The sequence below is a fragment of the Ranitomeya imitator genome, chromosome 7 (genome assembly GCF_032444005.1).
Source record: "Ranitomeya imitator isolate aRanImi1 chromosome 7, aRanImi1.pri, whole genome shotgun sequence".
In the NCBI taxonomy this organism is placed as follows: Eukaryota; Metazoa; Chordata; class Amphibia; order Anura; family Dendrobatidae; genus Ranitomeya; species Ranitomeya imitator.
Window position 1 is genome coordinate 40,346,278 of NC_091288.1, and position 26,251 is coordinate 40,372,528.

The 26,251-nt window shown below is 41.4% G+C and overlaps 1 protein-coding gene across 1 annotated transcript in view; it reads right to left on the reverse strand.

Moving 5' to 3' along the window:
- The window catches only part of LRP2 (LDL receptor related protein 2), a 240,036-nt gene that overhangs the window by 34,920 nt on the left and 178,865 nt on the right, over window positions 1–26,251 (reverse strand). The window contains exons 49-60 of the mRNA XM_069733090.1: window positions 24,133–24,428; window positions 20,774–21,290; window positions 19,057–19,209; window positions 15,329–15,499; window positions 14,016–14,239; window positions 12,848–13,025; window positions 12,502–12,698; window positions 11,687–11,932; window positions 9,261–9,389; window positions 8,478–8,597; window positions 3,544–3,660; window positions 2,354–2,470 (exon numbers count right to left, since the gene is read on the reverse strand). Coding sequence (XP_069589191.1) covers window positions 2,354–2,470; window positions 3,544–3,660; window positions 8,478–8,597; window positions 9,261–9,389; window positions 11,687–11,932; window positions 12,502–12,698; window positions 12,848–13,025; window positions 14,016–14,239; window positions 15,329–15,499; window positions 19,057–19,209; window positions 20,774–21,290; window positions 24,133–24,428 — 2,465 coding nt within the window. The remainder of the gene's footprint in view (window positions 1–2,353; window positions 2,471–3,543; window positions 3,661–8,477; window positions 8,598–9,260; window positions 9,390–11,686; window positions 11,933–12,501; window positions 12,699–12,847; window positions 13,026–14,015; window positions 14,240–15,328; window positions 15,500–19,056; window positions 19,210–20,773; window positions 21,291–24,132; window positions 24,429–26,251) is intronic.

Below are 26,251 nucleotides of genomic sequence, written 5' to 3' on the forward strand. Positions count from 1 at the left end.
CAATCATCACTGGTGTCAAACTTTCAATTATAGTTTTTCTTTGTAAGTTCCATTCCTGGCTTTGGCATACAAGCAATTTGTAACAAATATACGGTAATTTTTGCTTCTATTTTTTATAGATTTTTCTATTTGCAGTATAGGGAGAAGGGAGATGAGAAATTGTTAAATTTGCGGCTTTTTAAAAAATATTTTTTAATGATTTTTTTAACATTTTGTATTAGTCCCCTTAGGGAACTTGAAACTGCAACTGTAGTACTGCAGTCTATTGCATACTAGTCCCTTATTTAAAAAAGCAGATGTGAAAAAGGTCCTGTCACCAGGTCAAAGGTGCCCTGATTTAGCTCTTATTTTATTCGCGCTGCTCCCATGAGATTGACATTTTTTAGTTTTTTTCTTAAATCCGCCACATGGTTCCAGAGATATTGGCTTTTTTTTAGATAGAGCTCACTTTTAGCTTCTTTACAAGGGGGCAGGGCTCACAAGGTAATTATGCAGAACAGCCTAAAGACACGCCCTCATTGAATCTTTTGAGCCACACCCTTTTTGTACAGACCATAAAATTTAGCACCTACTAAAAAGATCCGGATCTCCAGGTCTAGACCTGTATGGTGAATTTAAAAAAAAAGGTGTGTTATTAAGTGGAATGGCAGGAATAAAATAAGGTTAAAAACTGTCCGTTTTTGAACTATTGAAAGGTTCTCCTTAAATCTCCAGCAATTGGCTGTAATCTGGCAGTAAGTGTCCAATTTCCCTGGAGCACCACAGGAGAAAATCTGTGTTACACCAAGCTCATTAAAATCAATCAGTTCTATGTGTAATATTGAGAATTTGTGTAACAGCTCTCAACTCTGGCCGAGAATATTAGCATAGCCATAATGGCGACCCCTACAGGGCCATCGTCTATCGGTGATGAGTCAAGAGGTCCCAATATTAATAAGACGGTCTGCAATCAGCAGGTTTGGAGGACCTTACTCTACTGAAAATTGTCTCCTTCATAGGGGTTTTCTTATCACAGGCAATCCCTTTAAAGCTGATGTCAATTTTGGCCTTAGAAAATTTATAAGTGATCCAGAAAGGTTGAACTTGAAGGACTTGTGTATTTTTCCAATCTAAACAACTATAAATGACACAACAGTTTTTTCATTTTCTCATCCCTACATTTTGAATTTTGAAAGCCATAGCTTTTTTTTCCGGCATTGATTTTTTTTTTTTTTAATTTTTACTATATTTAACCTGTGAATTAAATAATGTGATATTTTTATAGCTTGATTATTACAGACATGGCAATATGTGATTTTTTATTACAATGTTTTTTGAATTACCGTATCTTTAAACATTTTATTGCTTAAAAAAAATGATTGTTCTCAGTGGGAGAAAGAAAATGATAATCTTGTAGTTATGATGCCTTTTAATGGCTAGCATTAATAAAATAAGCGATGTTACAAAGCAAACTTTTGAGACTTATTAGTTCTCTTCATCAGGCATGGTATTAAAAAAGTATCTAAAGAAACACAAATATATACAAATATTTGTTAATACCATGCCTGGTGGAGAGACCTAAGTAGTCTCGGAAGCTTGCTTTGTAACATCGCTTATTTTATTTTTGTTAGCCATTAAAGGGCATCATTCATAACTACAAGATTTTATTTTTTTCTCCCGCTGAGAACAATCAATTTTTTTTCAATTGGCTAAGGCTACTTTCACACTAGCGTCGTTTGGGATACGTTGCAATGCGTCGCTTTGGGTAAAAAGCGCATCCTGCAAAGTTGTCTGCAGGATGCGTTTTTTCCCCATAGACTAACATTAGCGACGCATTGCGGCGCATGGCTACACGTCGCAACCGTCGTGCGACAGTTGCGTCGTGTTGTGGCGGACCGTCCGAACAAAAAACGTTGCTTGCAACGTTTTTTTGAGCGTCGTGTCTGCCATTTCCGATCGCGCATGCACGGTCGGAACTCCGCCCCCACCTCCCCGCAACTCACAATGGGGCAGCGGATGTGTTGCAAAAATGCATCCGCTGCCCCCGTTGTGCGGCGCTTCCACAGTATGCGTCGGTACGTCGGCCCGACGCACTGCGATGGGCCGAGTACGACGCTAGTGTGAAAGTAGCCTTACACGGTGCTAAAACATTATTTTTTTAGTACCACTATGACTTTTCAATTTGTTTGAGTTTGATCGTTTCTATGATGCGCTGTAATGCTTCTGAAATTTCGTGTATTACACCTGTCAGCGTGACAATGACGGGCACCTATAGGGCACTGATGGAATAGGTAGTAACATTGCGGCTCTCTGGTCATTTATAGGGGACAATAGCTAAGGAACATTGCAGGAACTTGTTTTTGCTGATACTTACGGCAAGTTATTTCATCTGAAAAGTCTAGGCAGTCAGCTGTTCCGTCACACTTGAATCTCTCAGAGATGCAATGTCCGCTGTTACATTGGAAATAGCCAGGGTGGCAAGTTCTCATGTCTATAACAGACCAAAAAAAAGTCAATGCTATGTTAGAAATAAGGCTCTACCTAAAAGGTTGTCCACTACTAGGACAACCCCTCCTTAAACTAAATGTTTGTCCCCAATGACACAATAAGGACTAAACTCACCTCCCGTGCTGGCACCTTTCCCGCGTTGTTGGCACTCGCGGGCTGTGATGTGGTGTTTTGACATGTGACGCCCAGCGCCCAATCAGCGCTGGTGTCAGTGTCTCCGCCTTCGGACAAACTGAATATGAAAAGGAAGCCAGGGCTGCAGCTCATCCTCTTCCTCTTCATGTTCAGTTTGTCCGAAGGCGGGGACAGTAACACCAGCGCTGATTGGGCTTTGGGCATATTGCCCCCTTTTCACATGTAAAGCGCCATGGAATAAATGGCGCTATAAAAATGTACAATAATAATAATATGTCATTCCACCGCATCAGGACTGCGAGTGCCGACACTGCTGAAAAGGAGCTGGCATGGGAGGTGAGTATAATCTTTATTAATTTGATTCGGGACCGAACATTTATTTTAACAAGGGGTTGTCCTAGTAGTGGACAACCCCTTTTGAAGGCTTAGTCTCATCACTATTAATGGTTAAAATTGTTTGTAAAAACAAAATACTTTGCAATTTACTTTCTATTTAAAAACTTTTGCATTATCATAAACTGAGTGATTTTTCTCTTTATTGTTAACTGCTCGTTACTAAGGCTACCGTCTACTTCTGCAGTCTCTCAGCAGTGGCCAATTTACTAGGCAAGGAGCGCGGCACTTAAAAGCGCTTTCCAATAGAGAATATAACTGTTGGTGTGAAGCTGATGGGGATCACCGGAGCACACCCTTATCTCCAGCCAGCTTCAGTGCCCCTGCGATCCTCCAATGCTGCAGAGACAAAGCGGCATTTGCTCGCAGCATCAGAGAGTTCAGATCAGCCATGAAAAAGATGGTTTCCGCTAATTGCAAGCCTTAATCTATACATTAAACTAGCAAGGAATGCTGTGAGATTTCAGCTCTGAAGCTTAGTTAAGTGCTATATCTGCATTCACAAAGTAGCACGTGTTTTTTACTCACCGCAATCTCTTTCATCTGAGCTGTCTTCACAATCGTTGTCATGATCACAGAGCCAGCGGCTGGGAATACAGTGGAAATTATCACATCGGAATTCACTTTCGGTGCACTCCCGGGGGCCTGCAATAAGCATTTGAATGAGGATATGTAGACACTGACACATGTATGACACGTCATCATCACGTCGACAGCGGAAGTCAATGAACCGCAAATCAACTACTTGCAAGCTAATCGGCGGTCACATAATGCCCTGTTTAGACCAGACGACCATATTTCTATGCACAGAAAGATAGTTAATAAAATTATTCTGTGCGTTTAGAGTATCTAAACTTAAAAATCATCACACTGGAGGAATGGGTGCTTTACTGGTTTGTTTAGACAGGCTAATAGCTGGGAATAAGAGTTTATAGGAATGGTTATTCCTCAATTATCGGCCTGTCTAGATGGACCTTCACTCTATATGGTGTAGCCAAGTATAAGGGTAATTATAACCTACGAAGCGTTGGCAATCAGGGTAATGGTTTTGGGGTTGATGTCAGCTGTGTAGTGTACACTGACATCAAGCCCAGGGCTTAATAATAGGGAGGTATCTATCGGTCATCACAATTACTAACCCCATAGTCAAAAGAAATAAACACACATAAAAAGTCCTTTATTTGTAGAAAAAAAAATAAAAATACTCCCAAAAATTTGCCCTGTTTTACCCAATTATTTAAAAAAAAACACAGGGTCTGCCGTAATCCAAATGGAGGTCCCATGATGGTCTCTGCAACATCCGGAGGCTGTGATGAGCGGTGACACCATCAATGTTACCACTCATCACAGCCGCCGCAATACACTGAGCGTAGACTGATGACTACCGGCAGTGGCAGGCAGTGACATCATTAAGATTACCGCATGTTACAGCCGGTGAGAATGACGGGCTGTGACCCTTGGTAACCTTAATGATGTCGCGGCTCATCACTCACGCTGGTTCTCACGTTACTCTAAGTGTGTTCCGATGGCCGTGGTGAGCGGTAACGTTGACGTCACCGCTCATCACAGTCGGGGATTGTCATGAGACCTTTGGTGCTTTTTACAAGTACAGGACTTTTGTATGTGTATTTCTTTTGACTACAGGGTTAGTAGTGGGGATGTCTAATAGACACCTCTCCACTACTAACCCCTGGGCTTGATGTCAGCCAACATTACACAGCTGACATCAACCTGAAAACCATTACCCTGATTGCTAATGCACTAAGGTAATCGGGAAGAGCCAAAGCTTAGCTCCAGAATTGGCGCATTTAATGAATGTGTCATTTCTGGTGCGGATTAGGACTGATCTTATTAGACTGGGAAGTGACCAATATCCATGGCCCTTCACAGTCTATTAATATCAGTCCGCAGCTGTCTGCTTTCCATTAGCTGGTTATTAAAAATAGGGGGGACGCCACGTCATTTTTTTATCAAGAGTCACCCTCATTTTTAATAACCAGCAAAGGCAAAGCAGACAGCTGTGAATTTATATTAATACACTGGGAAACTTCGTGGATCTTGGCCCCTTCTCAGACTAATAAGACCAGCTCACACCTATCTGCCTTCCATTAACTCGTTATTAAAATAGGGGGGACCCCTTGACATTTACTTTACATTGATTCATAGAAAGCTGCCTGATAAACTCCACCAAGCTTGTTAAATATCTTGATGGCTATCTTTCTCTCTCTATCATCTATCTATTTATCTATCAAGTTTATAAAGTTTACAAGTAAAAAATAGTTTTCTATATTAATAATGACAATATAACAGTAAAAAATTGGATGCTATGCGGATGATCCATATGGGATCAGATATTTTTAAGCACCCATTGACTTCAATACGTGAATCTCAACTGAAATATGGAAGACACCAGTGTAGACTAATTTTTGTCACTCAGACTGAATCTCAACTGAAATATGGAAGACACCAGTGTGGACTGTAACTTTTTTCACTCAGACTGAATTTTCCTTTGAAAAAAACTGTCATCCAAACAGCTCAGTTGAATAACATTGGTCCGAGTGCTGTCTGTGTGGTCAGTTTTCTATACCGACAGCATTCGGACCAAAATTACGGTCATTACATTGCCTTAGAGAGTACTGACATACAGTCAAAGCCGAAAGTGTTCGCACCCTTGAAATTGTTCAAGAAAATGAAGTATTTCTAGCAGAAAATTATTGCAATTACATATGTTTTGTTATACACATGCTTATTTCCTTTGTGTGTTTTGGAACACAAACACACAAAAAAAAACTGAAAAAAAGACAAATTAGACAATATTTCACACAAAACCCCGAAAATGGGCTGGAAAATTTTTTTTGCACCCTCTACTTTATATTTGGCTGCACACCATTTGGAATACATTACTGCAATCAATCGCTTTCTATTACCATCAATACGCTTCTTACACCTCTCAACTGTAATTTTTGACCACTTTTCTTTTGCAAACTGTTCCAGGTCTTTCATATTTGAAGACGCTTTCTACCAACAGCAATTTTAAGGTTTCTCCTCAGGTGTTCAATGAGATTTAGATCCAGACTCATTGCCGGCCACTTCAGAACTCTCCTGCAATTTGCTTCCATCCATTTCTGGGTGCTTCTTGAAGTATAGTTGGGGTCCCTGTCCTGCTGAAAGACCGATGACTTAGGACACAAACCCAGCTTTCTGACACTGGGCACTACATTGCGACTCAAAATCCTTTGATAATCTTCAGATTTCATGATGCCTTGCTCATAGTCAAAGCATCCAGTGCCAGAGGCAGCAGAACAACCCCAAAACATCTTTGAACCTCCACCATATTTGACTTTAGGTACTGTGCTCTTTTTTTTGTAGACCTCATTCCGTTTTAGGTAAACTGTAGAATATTACTGAATATTTACTGAAGAGCTTTATCTTGATCTAATCTGTCCACAAGATGCTTTCCCAGGAGGATTTTGGCTTAAGGTACCGTCACATTAAGCGACGCTACAGCGATATAGACAACGATGCCGATCACTGCAGCGTCGCTGTGTGGTCGCTGGAGAGCTGTCACACAGACAGCTCTCCAGCGACCAACGATGCCGAAGTCCCCGGGTAACCAGGGTAAACATCGGGTTACTAAGCGCAGGGCCACGCTTAGTAACCCGATGTTTACCCTGGTTACCATTGTAAATGTAAAAAAACACATACTCACATTCCGGTGCCTGTCACGTCCCCCGGCGTCCGCTTCCCTGCACTCCTCCTGCATCCTGTGTAAGCGCCGGTCGTAAAGCAGAGCGGTGACGTCACCGCTGTGCTCTGCTTTACGGCCGGCGCTGACACAGGATGCAGGAGGAGTGCAGGGAAGCGGACGCCAAGGGACGTGACAGACAGATGTGAGTATGTGTTTTTTTTTTTACATTTACAATGGTAACCAGGGTAAATATCGGGTTACTAAGCGCGGCCCTGCGCTTAGTAACCCGATGTTTACCCTGGTTACAAGTGAAGACATTGCTGGATCAGCATCACACACGCCGATTCAGCGATGTCAGCGGGTGATCCAGCGACGAAATAAAGTTCTGGCATTCTAGCTCCGACCAGCGATGGCACAGCAGGATCCTGATCGCTGCTGCGTGTCAAACACAACAATATCGCTATCCAGGACGCTGCAACGTCACGGATCGCTATCGTTATCGTTCTAAAGTCGCTCAGTGTGCAGGTACCTTTACTCACGTACATTTTGGCAAACTGCAGTCTACCTTTTTATACCCCTGTGTCAGCAGTGGGGACTCCTGGGTCTCCTGCCATAGCATTTTGCTTTATTGAAAAGTCGAAGGATAGTTCGTGCTGACACTGATGCACCCTGAGCCTGCATGATGGCTTGAGTTTCTTTGGAACTTGATTAAAGCTGCTTATCCACCATCCAGACTATCCTGCATTACAACTTTTCATCAATTGTTCTCTTCTGTCTACGTCCCGGGAGATTAGCTACAGTGCCATGGGATGCAAACTTCTTGATTATGTTGCGCACCGTGGACAAAGGAACATCAAAATCTCTGAAGATGGACTTATAACTCTGAGATAGTTGATATTTTTCAACACTTTTGGTTCTCAAGTCCTCTATGCTTAGTGTGACACACAGAGACACAATGAAAAGAATGAGTCAAGACTCCCCTTTTATCTGGTTTCAGGTGTGATTTTCATATTCCCCACACATGTTACTTGCCACAAAGGAGTTTGAACGATTATCACATGCTTGAAACAAAGTTGTATACAACAATTTTGGAAAGTTGTGAACAATTTTGTCCGGCCCATTTTTGGGGGTTTGTGTGAAATTATGACTACCGTAATTTGCCTTTTTTTCTCAGTTCTTTTTGTGTTGATCAAATACACACAAAGGGAATATATATATATATATATATATATATATATATATATATATATATATAACAAAGCATGTGTAATTGCAATAATTTTCTGGGAGTAATACTTCATTTTCTGAAACAATTTCAAGGTTGCCAACACTTTCGGCCATGACGGTATACCAGATTTGTAGCTCTTTCTTTATTGCTGCAGTGTAAGCAAAAAAATGAATCGGTGTCTCAAAAGTACAGCATGAAAATACAACAAGCTACATTAAAGTCCATTTACTACATCTGCAGTAATAAAATACAATAGAAAAAATAACTTGCAGTGAGAAACTGCGTGAATTCTGACAAATAAAACTATAACATTTCAAAAGTAAAATAAAAAAGAAAGTAAAAAGAACGTTTTACAAAATTTGGGTTGAAAATTGGCTAAATGAAACCTAAAACCATATTCTGACTGTTGTATTACACAGGACAGGCAGCCATTGTCCTATATGGAGCATCTTTAGTCATTAGGACCACCAGAGACCAAATGGTCCATAATTGTCATTCTTATTACTATAGGCTCAACAACACTAAAAATGATATCAAGCAACTTACTGCAGTTGCGCTCATCAGATCCATCCCCGCAGTCATCATCTCCATCGCATTTCCAACGCAGAGGAATACAGCGATGATTTTCACAGCGAAAGTCCCCGAGTGGATCACATGTTCTTTGTTCTACAAATTCCAATCATTCACAGGTAGGATTTGCTGCTCCAGTGATCGTAATGATTATACAAGTATTTGTTAAGCTCTAAATGGTTTAATAATCATTGGCGTCCAGCCCTGGAGAGAAACCGCTGGCTAATTTCTCCATGAAGGGAACCACTAGACTTCGCTTCATGGGGCATTTCCCAATAACAGTAAATTAAATGCTGGAAAATAATTCATCCCATTGAATTTGGTGAAGGATGGTGGAAAGAGAGCACTTTCCCATGGCTTAAATACCACTAACATATTCTGAGGTGTTGTACAGAGACTGTCCCCAATGGGGCTCACAAATTCATTTCTCTTTCAGGCACAATATCATAGAAAATCAATTTCCGCAATCCAAACATGGGGAGACTTAGCAAAATGTCTAAATTTGTGCCTCTCTTTTTAGGTTGTTTTGTTTTCTTATTTAGTATTTTTTATGTTTTTTATTAGATCCTTTGGAAATTATTTTCTGGCCACTAAAAAAAATAAATGGACTTCTACAGTTTTCTCAACTGCTCCAAACGTCTACAGTAATATTTTCCATTCTTACCATTTATATACTGGCAGTGTAGAAATTCCACTTTACGTATTACTAAAGCTGGTGATATCAGGGAAATTTTGATTTCTGTAATCCAAAAATCTTACCACAGTTTTCTTCATCAGAGTTGTCTCTACAGTCATCATAGCCATTGCACACAGCCCATAGCGGGATGCACCGATAGTTCGTCTTGCAGTCAAAGTCAGTGTGATTGTCACATCGATAAGCAGGACCCACTGAAAACAAATTGTAGAAAGCACGTCGTTTACCTGCTATCTTATCATGCATTGTCTGCTTGTGTATTTATAGTTTATATTTCATTTGTAAATAAAATATATATTTTTTTCAATTAATATATTTGGAAACATTTACAGCATATGTGCATTTTATGGCGTCCATGGAGGAAATTTTTTTTAGAAATCTGTTAATCGGGAGAGCTGCAAGTTGCGCTGAACTGTAGGCTACGGTAATTTATGCATTACAGTATTGACTTTGCATGCTGTAAATGCTTAATTCAGTATATATGCCGGCCATTATATGTTGCAGTTGCACAACTTTTTCCATTCATTTTCTTGAGCTTTTAGTTGATGGAACCAAAGAGAAAAAGACTTAAATGTAAAAAGATATTGGACACTCCGTAAGTAGACTAAAATCTTTTCCAGGAACATAAATATAGACAGAGCAGATCAGTCAGCAAAATCAACGCGTTTTGAGCAGAAGGTCCTAATCATAACGAAGACCTTCTGGTTGAAATGGGTTGGGTTTTTTTCCAACTTAGATGTTCTGTCTATATTTATGTTCCGGACATAAACTTGAAACTTTTCATCGCCTTACGGAGAGCAGATATCTTTTCACCATTTTTGTCTCACATGCTCATATATCTGTGCACCTGTATGAGGATTACACTGCAAGACTCGTAAGCTGGAATCCCGGAGGCCTGCACTAAAGGCTTAAAGGGGTTTTATGCATCCTACCTAAAAGATCTTACAAAAATTACCTGAAAAGCAGCGTGATCACTGGTCTCCTAATTTGAGGAGAAGGAAGAAGAAAGACTACCTGTAATTACATGTAATTACCTGCACATGTGAGTTTTCTACCTGTTCTAGCACCTCATTGATTGATCTCCTATTTCATACTTTCTTGATATTGTCGTGCTCCCTTACCCTTTATCAACTGGTCTCCTAATTTGCTCCAAATTGAACTGTTGGTCCACCAACAGGATTCTCTCTCTTAATACTCCAGATATCATCCCCAGTGTGATGCTAGTCACTACTCATGGACAGGCCGTGAGGCAAAAGAGTCAGACGTTCCAAGGTCAATACCGAGAGGGTACGTAGATGACCAAGGGAAAAGACAAAGGCGTAAGTCAGGTCACAGTCCAAGGTCAATAACAAGAGATAGCGGAGCAAAAACTGAAGGACAAGACAAAGGGATAGTCAGAACATGGTCCAAAGTGTCGGGCAGCAGAAGATCAGAACAACAGAATCAGGCTAACGCTCACCAAGAAGCACAAGCTACATCTGGCGGACATCAGGGGCAGACAGCTCAGGTAAGTAGCTTTGCGATCACCACAACACTGAACACCTGCAGAAGTCCCGCACGCCTCAGTCACAGATTGGACAGCAGAGCTGTCAATCAAAGCACCAACAGCCCAGCAAGCCCATCACATAATTGGACAACCAAGCTGACAATCAAGACACAGACAGCTCATCAGGACTGTTTCCACAGAACAGCATAGCAATCATTCACTGAGCGGAGGAATCGTTACACCCAGCAGGAGAATCAGGGTGGACGAACTATGCAGTTGAAGCAAATTTGAAGACCAATGCTCAAGCTACATAGATATGTTTAATGCAGAAAAAGGATATATTTCTGGAATTCTAATTCAGTAGTGTATTCTTTTCCAAAATCTTTTTGATATGATGCATTTGCTTTCATGCTAAAACTCCTGGACTACAGTAAAGCTACTTTCACACTAGCGTTAACTGCAATCCGTCACAATGCGTCGTTTTTCAGAAAAAACGCATCCTGCAAAAGTGTTTGCAGGATGCGTTTTTTCTCCATTGACTAACATTACGTGACGCATTGCGACGGATTGCCACACGTCGCAACCGTCGCGCGACGGTTGCGCCGTGTTGTGGCGGACCGTCGGCCGCAAAAAACGTTCCATGTAACGTTTTTTGCAGCCGGGGGACCGTCTTTTCCGACCGCGCATGCGCGGCCGGAACTCCGCCCCCACCTCCCCGCACCTCACAATGGGGCAGCGGATGCGCCGGAGAAATGCATCCACTGCCTCCGTTGTGCAATGCGTTAAACGCTAGCGTTGGAATCTCTGCCCGACGCATTGCGACGGGGAGATTCCGACGCTAGTGTGAAAGTAGCCTAACATGACAATGTAGTATCGTATGTGCAGCATAGACCCGATAACCCCTGTCTCAGATTATATGGGGATGCATAGTAGGTAAAGTACTGTAAGTCTCATATGTAATTACTATAATTACTATATTTTTAGGAACATGGAATCAATTCTTACTGCACTCCTGAATGGGCTCATCTGAATGGTCCCCGCAATCGTCATCCACGTCACATTTCCAGCTCTGAGGGATGCAGCGTCCATTATTGCATTTGAATTGCCCAGGATTACAGGTTCTGGTGGCGCAGTGGGTGCTGTCTTCGTCTGAGTTGTCTCCGCAGTCGTTGTCTGTGTCACACTGCCATGCCTCAGGGATACAGCGCTTGTTAGCGCACTGCCACTGGTGGTCGTCACACTGATGAGTGGCTGCAAAAAAGAAATGGAAAAGTCAATTAGAAGAATTCTAAATGCAGGGAAACGAATGCATCATAAAATTGAAGAAGCCCTCCTCCACCCATCAAAAGGTCTATCCTCTTAATAAATTGTAGTCATTGTATTATAGAGCACTGTGTACTTACAATTGCTCATTTTGGCTTTCTACCCAGCTAATTCTTCTCTTGTCCATTAGATCTATGACATCATGTGATTAAAAACTGACTAGCTGACTCTTTCAAAGGTTTATGTAGAAACTGGAAGTCTATTTTCCCTGCATGATTTATCAACAGAACAACAATTATTCTGCATCATTCATGTCAGAGAAACAATGGAAAAGAGAACAATTACCGGGTAGAAAGGCAAAATGAGCAATTGTAACAACACAGTGCAATATAATATGACTGAAATATATTAAGAGGATACAAACTTTGATGGAAGGGCTTGTTTAAAGGGAGATGGTAAAACTCATATACAACTTTAATATTCATGCAAAATAGTGTTCACATACAAAATACAAAACTGACCAAAACATGGCCTCAACATCACATGTCTCATCTTACCACAAAGCATTGGATCTTCATCAGAGTTGTCCGGACAGTCTGGAGCTGTGTTACACAAGAAGTGGGAACTTGTGCAGTTTCCATCGTTGCACTGGAACTGTCCCACGCGGCAGTACCGATGAGGACAGGTAGGCGGCTCATCAGAGCCATCCCTGCAGTCTCGCTGGCCATCGCATTTCCACCATATCGGGATACATCTTTAGCGTGGTGACATAATATAGTACGAATGTGTTATATAAAGACACAAAAACCAGGAGATCTATGTGAAAATTACTTTATCTTAGGTTCAAATACATCTTAAAAATTAAAGTTCATTAATAAGTAATTCTTAATATCATGTACTGACCTTTCACTGTCAGCACATAAGAATTGGGTACTGGAGCAAGAAGGAAGGCAGCGAACGATGCTTCCAAACTGCATGGCCAAGAAATGGTCTGGACATTCACAAGAGTACCCCTGGCCTCCCTCTTTAATAAGACACAAGTGTGAACAGCCTCCATTGTTTCTGCCGCAGGGATTGCTCGCTAGAGTGAAGCAATATATCAGAATATTAATACTTAATTGCACATGAAAATAAGCAAGTTTGTAATATATCTTATTAGAAAAATCAAAAAGTTAATTTATTTCAGTTCTTCAATACAAAAAGTGAATCTCATATAATATACATTACAGAGTGATCTATTTCAGGTATTTATTTCTGTTAATGTTGATGATTATTGCATACAGTCAGTGAAAACCCAGAAGCCATTATCTCAGTAAATTAGAATACTTTGTAATACCAGTTGAAAAATGATTTTAAAATCCGAAATGTTGGCCTACTGAAATGTATGTTCAGTAAATGCACTCAATACTTGGTCGAGGCTTCATTTGCATCAATTACTGCATCAATGTGGCGTGGCATGGAGGCGATCAGCCTGTGGAACTGCTGAGGAGTTATGGAAGCCCAGGTTGCTTTGATAGCAGCCTTCAGCTCATCTGCATCGTTGAGTTTGGCATCTCTCGTCTTCCTCTTTACCATAATCATCAACATTAACAGAAATAAACACTAGAAATAGATCAGTCTGTAATGCCTCTATATATAATATATGAGATTCACTTTTTGTATTGAAGAACTGAAACAAATTAACTTTTTTATGATATTCTAATTTTGTGTGAAGCACCTGTATTACGGGAGGGAAGACTAAAGTGAAATAGAGGAACAGATTCTAGTCAGCCTAATGACAAAAGTGTCTACGGTGTCCTGATTTTGCATTTCTTCAAAACCAAAAGAGCAAATTAAGACTTAGTGGACATATCGATAGTACAGATCTGTGCTCGGAATCTGTGACCCACCCAGTTCCATGGAATGCCATATGTAGTGCCTATATAACAATATCATACAAGTGGAAAAAAGAAAAATGTCACAATTAATCTTAAATAATCTGTACTAAAAAAATCCATGTATTATAAAAAGTAGAATTTAGTAAAATAAGAGCTAACATAACACCTCCCAATGCTCCGGTAGCGGTACTTACATATAGGCTGCCGGTAAGGATGGTAGACATGAATATCAAATGGCCTGTGTGTGGTATTGGCCAACATGATTCTTCCAGACCCATCGTATTTATTTCCCTTTTCCACCGTTCTAGTGTTCCAGTCGGTCCAATATATCATATCTTCAAATACAGTGATGGCAAAAGGGTGAGGGAGGTTTCCGTCATACACCGAGTGTCGGTGTGCACCATCCAAATCCGAGTATCTATAAAAACAATGCAAAACGAAAACTACTGAGGCAAATGTCTTAGCTCAGTTCTGCTTATGGAGATTACTGGCTGCAAATTGGTATTAAAAAAAAAAAGCAAAAGTAAATATAGAGGAAGTTTAATAAATTACGAAGATCTCTGAGAATGGAACTTTAGATAACAAATCCAGATTCTATTACGTAATATTATACAATGCGAGAAGACGTGCTCTGAATAATGGCTTGCTGGGTCTTTAGAGGAGCTAGTTCAGGTTGGTGAATCATGTAAACTTTCCCAAAATGTTAATTTTGTCAATAATGTTCTGTCTATGTAAAAAGAATTAATTAAAGCAATATACAACATAGGCTACATAGACTTCTTCAATTTGATTCAATCAATTCCACATCTATTCAAAACCAATTTTATAAATTAAACCAAGTATAATTTTTTCAAAAAAAGACTACGATTCATTAAGAGTGAGGTTTCATAGGCCAATCTTAATGAGGGATGTGAAGGAGTAAGATACACCTAATTCATTAGGAAGTGCATGTCCAGCCTTGGGGTACATGTCTGCAGTCACTCTATGCCAGCACCGGGAGCAGGCGATCACGTGCCCGCAAGTATAAGATTTGCATACTTCCGGCCACATTCCGACTAGACGTGTTGGGCTTCGCTCAATGAGGCCACGCACGTTTAGTCGGTAGGTGACCGCATGTATGCAAAATGCTTGCTTTCGGTCATGCGCCCCCTGGTGGCACTGGCGCATGATTTAAAGATTCATAAGTTTGCAGTCACTCTAATGCTTACAAAATGGTTGGAAATTACAGCCCTAAAATACAATGGAGTATTTAGTGCTAGACGAAATATGTAGTAATATATATATTTTACTGTATCTGATAATAAAAAGTTAATGAGTGTCATTGAGTTATTCAATATTCTTGGCTCTCATTCAACTGTTGACTGGCTGAGATCGAGAACTGCATATGTGTCTATTTTGACGGTGATTCATAGACAGCTCAAAGTCCTAGTCATTACTGCAAAGAGTCATGCCATGTATATGTTTATGAACAGTTACCGAGTGGCTTTATTCTTCTCTAAGTACGTACTCAATGTAGTTCAAGTGGGCATCGGCCCAGTAGAGCTTGTCATTGGTGTAGTCTATTGTAATTCCATTAGGCCATTCCAACTTAGTAGAGACGATAACGGTTTTGTTCTTGCCGTCCATGCCAACTCTGCCAATGTACGGCATGTCTCCCCAGTCTGTCCAGTAAATGTGTCTGTAAGGGGAAAAAATAAAATTAGAGTAAACTTTTTGGAATTTGTTTCCTAATGATATTCTCATGGGAGCATATTTGAAACAACTGCACACAAAACAACTATTTTAATGAGCCACCGTTCTAAGCCCTCTTGGATCTAGTTTTTGTAAGTCCCATGTGGCCACCAGTGACCGCTCATCAATTACATCCTGGTGTCAGAGAATGTTTTCTGGTGTAGCAGGTTATTGTAATATGTGAAGACCAAATGTTTCTTTTTGATCTCAGACGTCCAGATGCATTTCTATTTTCGGTCCAACTCTATAGGTGATGTAATGAGCAGCGAAGGTTAAAGGGAATCTGTCACCCCATTTTTCGCCTATAAGCTGTTGCCACCGCCATCAGGGGCTTATCTACAGCATTCTATAATGCTGTAGATAAGCCCCTTATGTAACCTGAAAGATAAGAAAAACAGGTTAGATTATACTCACCCAGGGGCGGTCCCGGTGTGGTGCGGTCCGATGGGCGTCGTGGTCCGGATCTGGCGCCTCCCATCTTTATACGATGTCGTCATCCTCCTTGCTTCCTGTCGCAGCTCCTGCGCAGGGGTACTTTATCTGCCCTTTAGAGGGTAGGGAAAAAAACTGCAGTGCGCAGGCGCTGGGCCTCTCTGACCTTTCCTGGTGCCTGCGCACTGCACTACTTTACGCTGATAAAGATTAGCCTGTGCAGGAGCCGCGACAGGAAGGAAGGAAGACGACGTCATCTCATGAAGATGGGAGGCGCTGGACCCTGACAGTGACGCCCATCGTACCGGACCACACCGGGACCGCCCCTGGGTGAGTATAATTAAACTTGTTTTTCTTATCTTTCAGGATACATCGGGGGCTTATCTACAGCATTACAGAATGGTGTAGACAAGCCCCTGATGGGCTTAAAGGCGAAAAATGGGGTGACAGATTCCCTTTAAGAAGAGATCAATGACTATATGGGCAGCCGCCAATGTAATACAGAAGATATAATAGCAACAGAAATGCACAAACATTTGAAAAAATAAGTTGTTGTTATTTGCATTATTTATAATAGGTTTACTATACATAGAAATGTTAGGTTTGATCAAATCGTGACAGGCAACCATCAGAAAAATGTTTAATAGGGTTGTTCAGATATAATTTTTTCCACATAAATTGAATATCCTCACGATAAAAAATAATCACAGCATGCACTAGTCTGTTCTGTATTACAGATAAGACTCGCCTATTCAAGTCTATGGATGCACAGAAAAAATTGGATCTAATATGGATCATCTGTACTGCACCTGATTTTTATGGCTATATTGCAATTATTAAGTACTAGATGGTGGCCCGATTCTAACGCATCGGGTATTCTAGAATATGTACGTATGTACAGTGGGGCAAAAAAGTATTTAGTCAGTCAGCAATAGTGCAAGTTCCACCACTTAAAAAGATGAGATGCGTCTGTAATTTACATCATAGGTAGACCTCAACTATGGGAGACAAACTGAGAAAAAAAAATCCAGAAAATCACATTGTCTGTTTTTTTTATCATTTTATTTGCATATTATGGTGGAAAATAAGTATTTGGTCAGAAACAAACAATCAAGATTTCTGGCTCTCAGAGACCTGTAACTTCTTCTTTAAGAGTCTCCTCTTTCCTCCACTCATTACCTGTAGTAATGGAACCTGTTTAAACTTGTTATCAGTATAAAAAGACACCTGTGCACACCCTCAAACAGTCTGACTCCAAACTCCACTATGGTGAAGACCAAAGAGCTGTCAAAGGACACCAGAAACAAAGTTGTAGCCCTGCACCAGGCTGGGAAGACTGAATCTGCAATAGCCAACCAGCTTGGAGTGAAGAAATCAACATTGGGAGCAATAATTAGAAAATGGAAGACATACAAGACCACTGACAATCTCCCTCGATCTGGAGCTCCATGCAAAATCCCACGCCGTGGGGTCAGAATGATCACAAGAACGGTGAGCAAAAATCCCAGAACCACGCGGGGGGACCTAGTGAATGAACTGCAGAGAGCTGGGACCAATGTAACAAGGCCTACCATAAGTAACACACTACGCCACCATGGACTCAGATCCTGCAGTGCCAGACGTGTCCCACTGCTTAAGCCAGTACATGTCCGGGCCCGTCTGAAGTTTGCTAGAGAGCATTTGGATGATCCAGAGGAGTTTTGGGAGAATGTCCTATGGTCTGATGAAACCAAACTGGAACTGTTTGGTAGAAACACAACTTGTCGTGTTTGGAGGAAAAAGAATACTGAGTTGCATCCATCAAACACCATACCTACTGTAAAGCATGGTGGTGGAAACATCATGCTTTGGGGCTGTTTCTCTGCAAAGGGGCCAGGACGACTGATCCAGGTACATGAAAGAATGAATGGGGCCATGTATCGTGAGATTTTGAGTGCAAACCTCCTTCCATCAGCAAGGGCATTGAAGATGAAACGTGGCTGGGTCTTTCAACATGACAATGATCCAAAGCACACCGCCAGGGCAACGAAGGAGTGGCTTCGTAAGAAGCATTTCAAGGTCCTGGAGTGGCCTAGCCATTCTCCAGATCTCAACCCTATAGAAAACCTTTGGAGGGAGTTGAAAGTCCGTGTTGCCAAGCGAAAAGACAAAAACATCACTGCTCTAGAGGAGATCTGCATGGAGGAATGGGCCAACATACCAACAACAGTGTGTGGCAACCTTGTGAAGACTTACAGAAAACGTTTGACCTCTGTCATTGCCAACAAAGGATATATTACAAAGTATTGAGATGAAATTTTGTTTCTGACCAAATACTTATTTTCCACCATAATATGCAAATAAAATGTTAAAAAAAACAGACAATGTGATTTTCTGGATTTTTTTTTCTCAGTTTGTCTCCCATAGTTGAGGTCTACCTATGATGTAAATTACAGACGCCTCTCATCTTTTTAAGTGGTGGAACTTGCACTATTGCTGACTGACTAAATACTTTTTTGCCCCACTGTATGTATGTCGCGCTGTGAATGGGGGTTAAATTCCGTGCCAATATCGCTGATTGGTCGCGGCCAGCTGGGCGTGACCAATCAGTGAAGCGTGGTTGAAATCCCGCACCAATTTGCAGCCGGACTGCGTACCCCTTAGACGATTATATAAATAGATTTGAAATTGTAAATGTTATTAACTGCTGATATATAAAACAGATGCCATTTGGATAATAATACAAATGTTAAAAAAAAAATCATCTTTTTTGTGAATAAAAATTGGATAATTTTATTTATACACTTTGTGAGAACTTGGGGCAATTTTGAGTGATGTGCCCACCCTGGGATTTATCAAACACATTGGCTCCAATGAGGAAATTCATTCATTTATGTAGAAAGGGACACATTTCCTGGACGATTCCTGCATGCCAAGCCGAGGAAAATGTTAAGTAGATATTAATAAAAGACGGATTTAGTTTCATGTCAGCAGCGTGGTGTCTTTTGAGATACAATAAAGTACAATATAATGAAAATCGCGTCAATTATAACACAAGTAATAAGAGGTAATTCTCTGTGTGAAATGTCATACCCTTTCTTTGGATGAACCACGATAGCTCTAGGATGCTGAAAGCAGAAAGTGTTATTGACGTCTGCACAGCGGTCAACCAGCCTCTTCCTGAACCTCCCATCCAGCTCGGCAACGCTGATACAGTTCTTGTAGGAGTCCACCCAGTATAGCTTCCTGGAATTGCAGCAAAATTAATGTGTATGGTATTGCACCTCTACAGAGAAAAACAGACCCTTTTTCGATAATATTAGACTCATAAAGAGAACATCATCACCTCTTACTTCCATATCAGGGATAAGAGGTGCTGATGACCGTGCATCAGATGCCTGCACACTGAGCAGGGACCAATACAGGCTTGGACTGGCCCACGGGAGGTCAGGAGAATCCTCCGGTGAGCCCCTCTGCAAGAGTGGGCCACCAGCCTCTTATACAAGCAGTACTTGGCACAATATACTCGAATCACTATGTTCAGACAAAGGCGGCATCTTATTAATTCATTTATCAATCTACCCAGTTCATTGTTACGGTATACAGATTTGTGATTGAGGATAATGTCCCATTTTCATGTAGCTGGAAAATGGGCCCTGGAGTTGGTTACTGGTGGGCCCTTGGCACCCCAGTGTGACGCTGACCAATCATGTGGCCTATTATAATGAATTGCACAGGTGCACGATACTTGCCGGCCATGCACTTGTCGTGGTAGTCACCTGTTTATGCAGAGTACAGGTGCACAATACCCGCCAGTGCCAGGCACCTGTCATCAGCCCCTTCCCCCACCCAATGAGTAGGTGGTCACCCGGACCTTTTTTCCGCCTCTACTGTGATTTCAGAACAAATGCAAATCAGATTTTTCCCTTCTATTAGTTGTCTTGTATTTTTTTTCATTTTAGAACAATAGTGATTTATAGTGATGAGCGAGTATACTCGTTGCTCGGATTTTCCCAAACACGCTCGGGTGGTCTCCGAGGATTTATGACTGCTCGGAGATTTAGTTTTCCTTGCCGCAGCTGGATGATTTACGGCTGCTAGCCAGGCTGAGTACATGTGGAGGTTGTCTGGTTAATAAGGAATCCCCACATGTAATCAAGCTGTCTAGTAGCCGCATATCATCCAGCTGATCCGTTACACACAGCTCATGTGAACTAGCTCATAGGCTGACATTGGGTCTGTCTACTATCCTGAATATACCCTTATTGTATGGTTTTCAGCCGGTCTCTAATTTTCTTCACAGCAGTAGTCTATTATATTAATATATTGACTTTTCGGACAGGTATATTTGGATCCACCTTAAAGCGGTTGTCCACTACCACTACTTGGACAACCCCTTCTTAAATGCCCAAGTCTCCCAAGTAAAACATGAAAAGATTATACTCACCCTTTGCACCATTGCCATGGTGTCTGCATTGGATCTTCTTTCACTTGGGTAACATTGTTACGTCCTGTGAGCGCTGCAGCCAATCAGTGGCTAATAATGGACTGCTGTTCTCGTACTTCCCACGGACATCCAGGGAAAGTGCGAGCAAATCAGCTCATTGCTGACCGCAGATTGGCTGCAGTGCTCATGTGAAATAACAATGTCACTGTAGGACCAGGGAATTCAACGCTGGCATCGGTGGTACACCGCCGGTGCAGGAGGTGAGTATCAGCTTTTCATATTTTATTGGGGGGACTCGAGTATATAAGATGGGGTTGTCCAAGTAGTGGAAAACTCTTGTAAACTTAGTTATTTCTCCCTTACCTGCCAACCCAATCTACTGCTAAACCTTCTCCGCTCAGAATATCGGTGTTAATAATTGTCTCTTTGTTGGTTCCATTGAGGAACATTCTCTCCATAACTCTCCTTCCCACATCGATCCAATACAATCTTTCTTCCACGCGATCATAGTCCAGGGCCACCACATTGCTCAGACCTTGTAATATTAGAGAATAAGACAGACTATCCACTGTCAGGTTTCTCAGGTAATAGCGGTTACTGAATATAAGATACGGGGCGATATTGCTATTCTGGCGGCAGCTCTTCCCGTCAGGTTCCCTGATGTAGCCCGGCGCACACTTGCAGATGTAGGAGCCTGCAGTATTCTCACAGATTTGGCTGCATAACCACGGGGACTCTGCGCACTCGTCAATATCATCACAGGTCCGTTTATCGGACATGAGCCTGTAGCCAGCTCGACAGCTGCAGAAGAAGCTTGTCTGTGTATCTGTGCAGTTGTGGTCGCAGCCACTGAGAGAAGGATCACTGCACTCGTTAACGCCTGCACGGGAGAAAACAAATGGTTAACAGTCAACAGTATTGTCATTCATATTCACTATTCAAAAGGGACAAATGTGTGCAAAATGGAAAAGAATTCCTAAAATAACAAATCCGAAATCCACGTTGATTCTACAAATTAAATTTATATGGAATATATTGGTCACAAGCCATTATTTTTCTAGTAGATATACAGTTAGGTCCATATATATTTGGACAGAGGCAACATTTTTCTAATTTTGGTTATAGACATTACCACAATGAATTTTAAACAAAACAATTCAGATGCAGTTGAAGTTCAGACTTTCAGCTTTCACTTGAGGGTATCCACATTAAAATTGGATGAAGGGTTTAGGAGTTTCAGCTCCTTAACATGTGCCACCCCGTTTTAAAAAGGGACCAAAAGTAATTGGACAATTGAATCCAAAGCTATTTCATGGAAAGGTGTGGGCAATCCCTTCATTATGTCATTCTCAATTAAGCAGATAAAAGGCCTGGAGTTGATTTGAGGTGTGGTACTTGCATTTGGAAGATTTTGCTGTGAAGTAAACATGCGGTCAAAGGAGCTCTCCATGCAGGTGAAACAAGCCATCCTTAAGCTGCGAAAACAGAAAAAATCCATCCGAGAAATTGCTACAATATTAGGAGTGGCAAAATCTACAATTTGGTACATCCTGAGAAAGAAAGAAAGCACTGGTGAACTCATCAATGCAAAAAGACCTGGGCGCCCACGGAAGACAACAGTGGTGGATGATCGGAGAATAATCTCCATGGTGAAGAGAAACCCCTTCACAACAGCCAACCAAGTGACCAACACTCTCCAGGAGGTCGGCGTATCAATATCCAAATCTACCATAAAGAGAAGACTGCATGAAAGTAAATACAGAGGGATCACTGCACGGTGCAAGCCACTCATAAGCATCAAGAACAAAAAGACTAGAGTGGACTTTGCTAAAAAACATCTAAAAAAGCCGCACAGTTCTGGAAGAACATTCTTTGGACAGATGAAACCAAGATCAACCTCTACCAGAATGATGGAAAGAGAAAAGTATGGCGAAGGCGAGGTACAGCTCATGATCCAAAGCATACCACATCATCTGTAAAACACGGCGGAGGCAGTGTGATGGCTTGGGCAGGCATGGCTGCCAGTGGCACTGGGTCACTAGTGTTTATTGATGATGTGACACAGGACAGAAGCAGCCGAATGAATTCTGAGGTATTCAGAGACATACTGTGTGCTCAGATCCAGCCAAATGCAGCAAAACTGATTGGTCGTCGTTTCATACTACAGATGGACAATGACCCAAGACATAAAGCCAAAGCAACACAGGAGTTTATTAAAGCAAAGAAGTGGAATATTCTTGAATGGCCAAGTCAGTCACCTGATCTCAACCCAATTGAGCATGCATTTCACTTGTTAAAGACTAAACTTCAGACAGAAAGGCCACAAACAAACAGCAACTGAAAACCACCGCAGTGAAGGCCGGCAGAGCATCAAAAAGGAGGAAACACAGCGTCTGGTGATGTCCATGAGTTCAAGACTTCAGGCAGTCATTGCCAACAAACGGTTTTCAACCAAGTACTAAAAATGAACATTTTATTTAAAATTATTTAATCTGTCCAATTACTTTTGGTCCCTTTAAAAACAGGGTGGCATGTGTTAAGGAGCTGAAACTCCTAAACCTTTCATCCAATTTTAATGTAGATACCCTCAAATGAAAGCTGAAAGTCTGAACTTCAACTGCATCTGAATTGTTTTGTTTAAAATTCATTGTGGTAATGTCTATAACCAAAATTAGAAAAATGTTGTCTCTGTCCAAATATATATGGACCTAACTGTATTATCTATACATATTATTATTATTATTATATTAATAGTATTAAATGTAATATTATTAAATTACCGTAGTAATATTATTGTATTTATTGGCAAAATATTTTTTTTGTGTGCTAAATAATTGATAATATATCTTCAGAGCATTCATTTTTTTAATAGAGCTCCAAATTCCCTACAGAGGCACAAAGCTAAATGATAACATTTTGTCAGTCTGCAGTCACCACTAGGGGGAGCTATAGGGAGCTATATATTCTTAATCATCGAACTTAAAGGAGTTGTCCACTATCGGACAAACCCTATTTCCTGGAATGGCAGAATAACAACCGCAATGAAAATATATTAAAACTTCATTCATTGTCTTGCTCTTAAAATAGATAACAAAGAAGGGATAAAATAGAAACAGTTGTCCTACACTTTTCGAGCCCTGTGGTCTTTAATAAAAATGATTACGGTAATATTAGTAAGTTTTGATGTTTTTCCATAGTAGTTGCTGGAGCCTGTTGTTCTATATGTTTCTGCTCTCACCTGGGAATCGGCACATGGTTTCTTTCCATGCACCGCTCCCAACACCTAAGTACTTGGATTTTGTGAACTGATGTGAATTTTCTTTTTATTCATGGAATGGCGCCATTTCTACAATGTTGGAGCTGCTATTCCCGGCAGGTGATGTGACAATGTTATATCATGTGACCGGTAAAACTAATGATCAGGCCGCATACTTCCATCAGGCAGAACTGTGAGCGCTGCAGTTTGTCTGGCGTGGACACATGACACAACAGTGCCACGTCACCAACAGTACATAGTGGCGCCGAGATCTCAGGAATGGCGCCTCTGTGGGATGTGGGTATCTGATGGACCTAGGAAGAGTAAGTAGAGAACAAGTTTGTTTGTTTTTCTAAACAGACAGGGCTTTTTGAAAACCAGAAAACCCCTTTAAGGTTGAGACAGTGCACCCCCCATTGGTAGGGTGTACCCGGCCCCCCTCATATCGAAACCTCATTCCACGCACCACATCCTTTCTCGTCGCTGTTATCAGAGCAGTCCTCTATCCGGTTGCAGACCTTGACGGCTTCAATACAGTGACCATTGTCACATTTGAAGAAGTTGGGGGCGCAGGTTGCCTCCGGAGTACTGCAGAGGTGGTCCAGTTCATCGGACTCGTCCCCGCAGTCGTTGTCTCCATCGCACACGTAGGCCCTGGTGATGCAGCGACCGTTCTGACAGGTGAACTGCTGCTGCTGGCACGGAGGGTAGCTGCAGCCTCTTTCATCGCTGTTATCTCCACAGTCGTTGCGTCTGTCACACCTAGAAGATCAAGCGGCTGATTAGAGGCCGGAAAGAAAAAAGGCATCCATTCATAGAACGGGCGTCTGGCTGTCACGGGTTATGGCGCTGGCAATTAAGGCAATGTGGTGAAAATACAAAATGTAGTTAATAATCCTCTCATGTCATCCAAACTATTTCACTGAAAGGTTCCCCGATGGAATTTCCAAGCGAATGGATACGTACAGAGGACCGCTTATATCAAAGGAGAAGAATATCAGAGCTTTATACAACATGCTTTACTAGTTAAAACCCTCCTCTATAATAACGTTATATCTAAAAAAAAAAGGTTCAATATGAAAAATGTTGCCCTACTCAAATATAACATTATCACATGGAAAATATAGATTTTTTTGGTGTAAATCAGGTGCCGTATAAACTATTAAAAAGGACCTGCCAAAAATATGTAATTTTTACCACGTGTAAACGTCGCTGTTTTCCTGAATCTGGAGATATTTTTCTTTTATTCCTGCACATCTCCATTCCTGGGATATTGTCTCCTCTTTTCTATATATAAATCTAGTGGTTTTAGTCAACTGGACGTGGTCCTCAAGAAGATACCCATAGAGAAGAGTTGGTGACCACACACCCCTGGCTAACAGGACTAGATTTATGAGCAGGGAAGAATGGGTCATATCTCAGGAACGGAGAAGCACAGGAACAAAAGAATAACATTGCCACATTTATAACAAATAAAAAAAATTTTATATTTAAAGTTCTCTTTAATACAGTTTTTACAAATGTTAAAGAAGCATTTAAAAATACACTACTCAAAAAAAAATGAAGGGAACACTAAAATACCACATCCTAGATATCTCTGAATGAAATATTCCAGTTGCAAATTTTAATTCATTGCATAGTGGAATGTGTTCAGAATAGTGATGAGTAGTGTTGAGCGATACCGTCCGATATTTGAAAGTATCGGTATCGGATGGTATCGGCCGATATCCGAAAAATATTGGATATCGCCGATACCGATATCCGATACCAATACAAGTCAATGGGACACAAATATCGGAAGGTATCCTGTAATGGAAACTCTCCTTCAGGCGCTGGGATCCATATTCACATGACCGCTCAGCGACCAATCACAAGCCGCGACGTCATCGAAGGCCCTTTACGCGCTCATTCTTCGGAACGAAAGCAAGGCGGTTGCAGTGGTGACGACCAGGGCGCGTCAGAGGGTAAGTATATCAATATTTTTTATTTTTATTCTTTATTTTACACATTAATCTTAATCCCGATACCGATTCCCGATATCACAAAAATATCGGAACTCGGTATCGGAATTCCGATACCGCAAATATCGGCCGATACCCGATACTTGCGGTATCGGAATGCTCAACACTAGTGATGAGCGAAAATACTCGTTACTCGAGATTTCTCGAGCACGCTCGGGTGACCTCCGAGTATTTTTTACTGCTCAGCGATTTAGTTTTCATTGCCGTAGCTGAATGATTTACATCTGTTAGCCAGCATAAGTACATGTGGGGGTTGCCTGGTTGCTGCATTAGGAGGAACCTAGGGCCAACTGCATCAGCATATCGTCTCACAAGGGGTCTGAGGATCTCATCTCGGTGCCTAATAGCAGTCAGGCTACGTCTGGTGAGCACGTGGAGGGCTGTGCAGCCCTCCAAAGAAATGCCACCCCACACCATTACTGACCCACTGCCAAACCGGTCACGCTGAAGGATGTTGCAGGTAGCAGATCGCTCTCCACGGCGTATCCAGACTGTCACCTCAGTCACATGTGCTCAGTGTGAACCTGCTTTCATCTGTGAAGAGCACAGGGCGCCAGTGGGGAA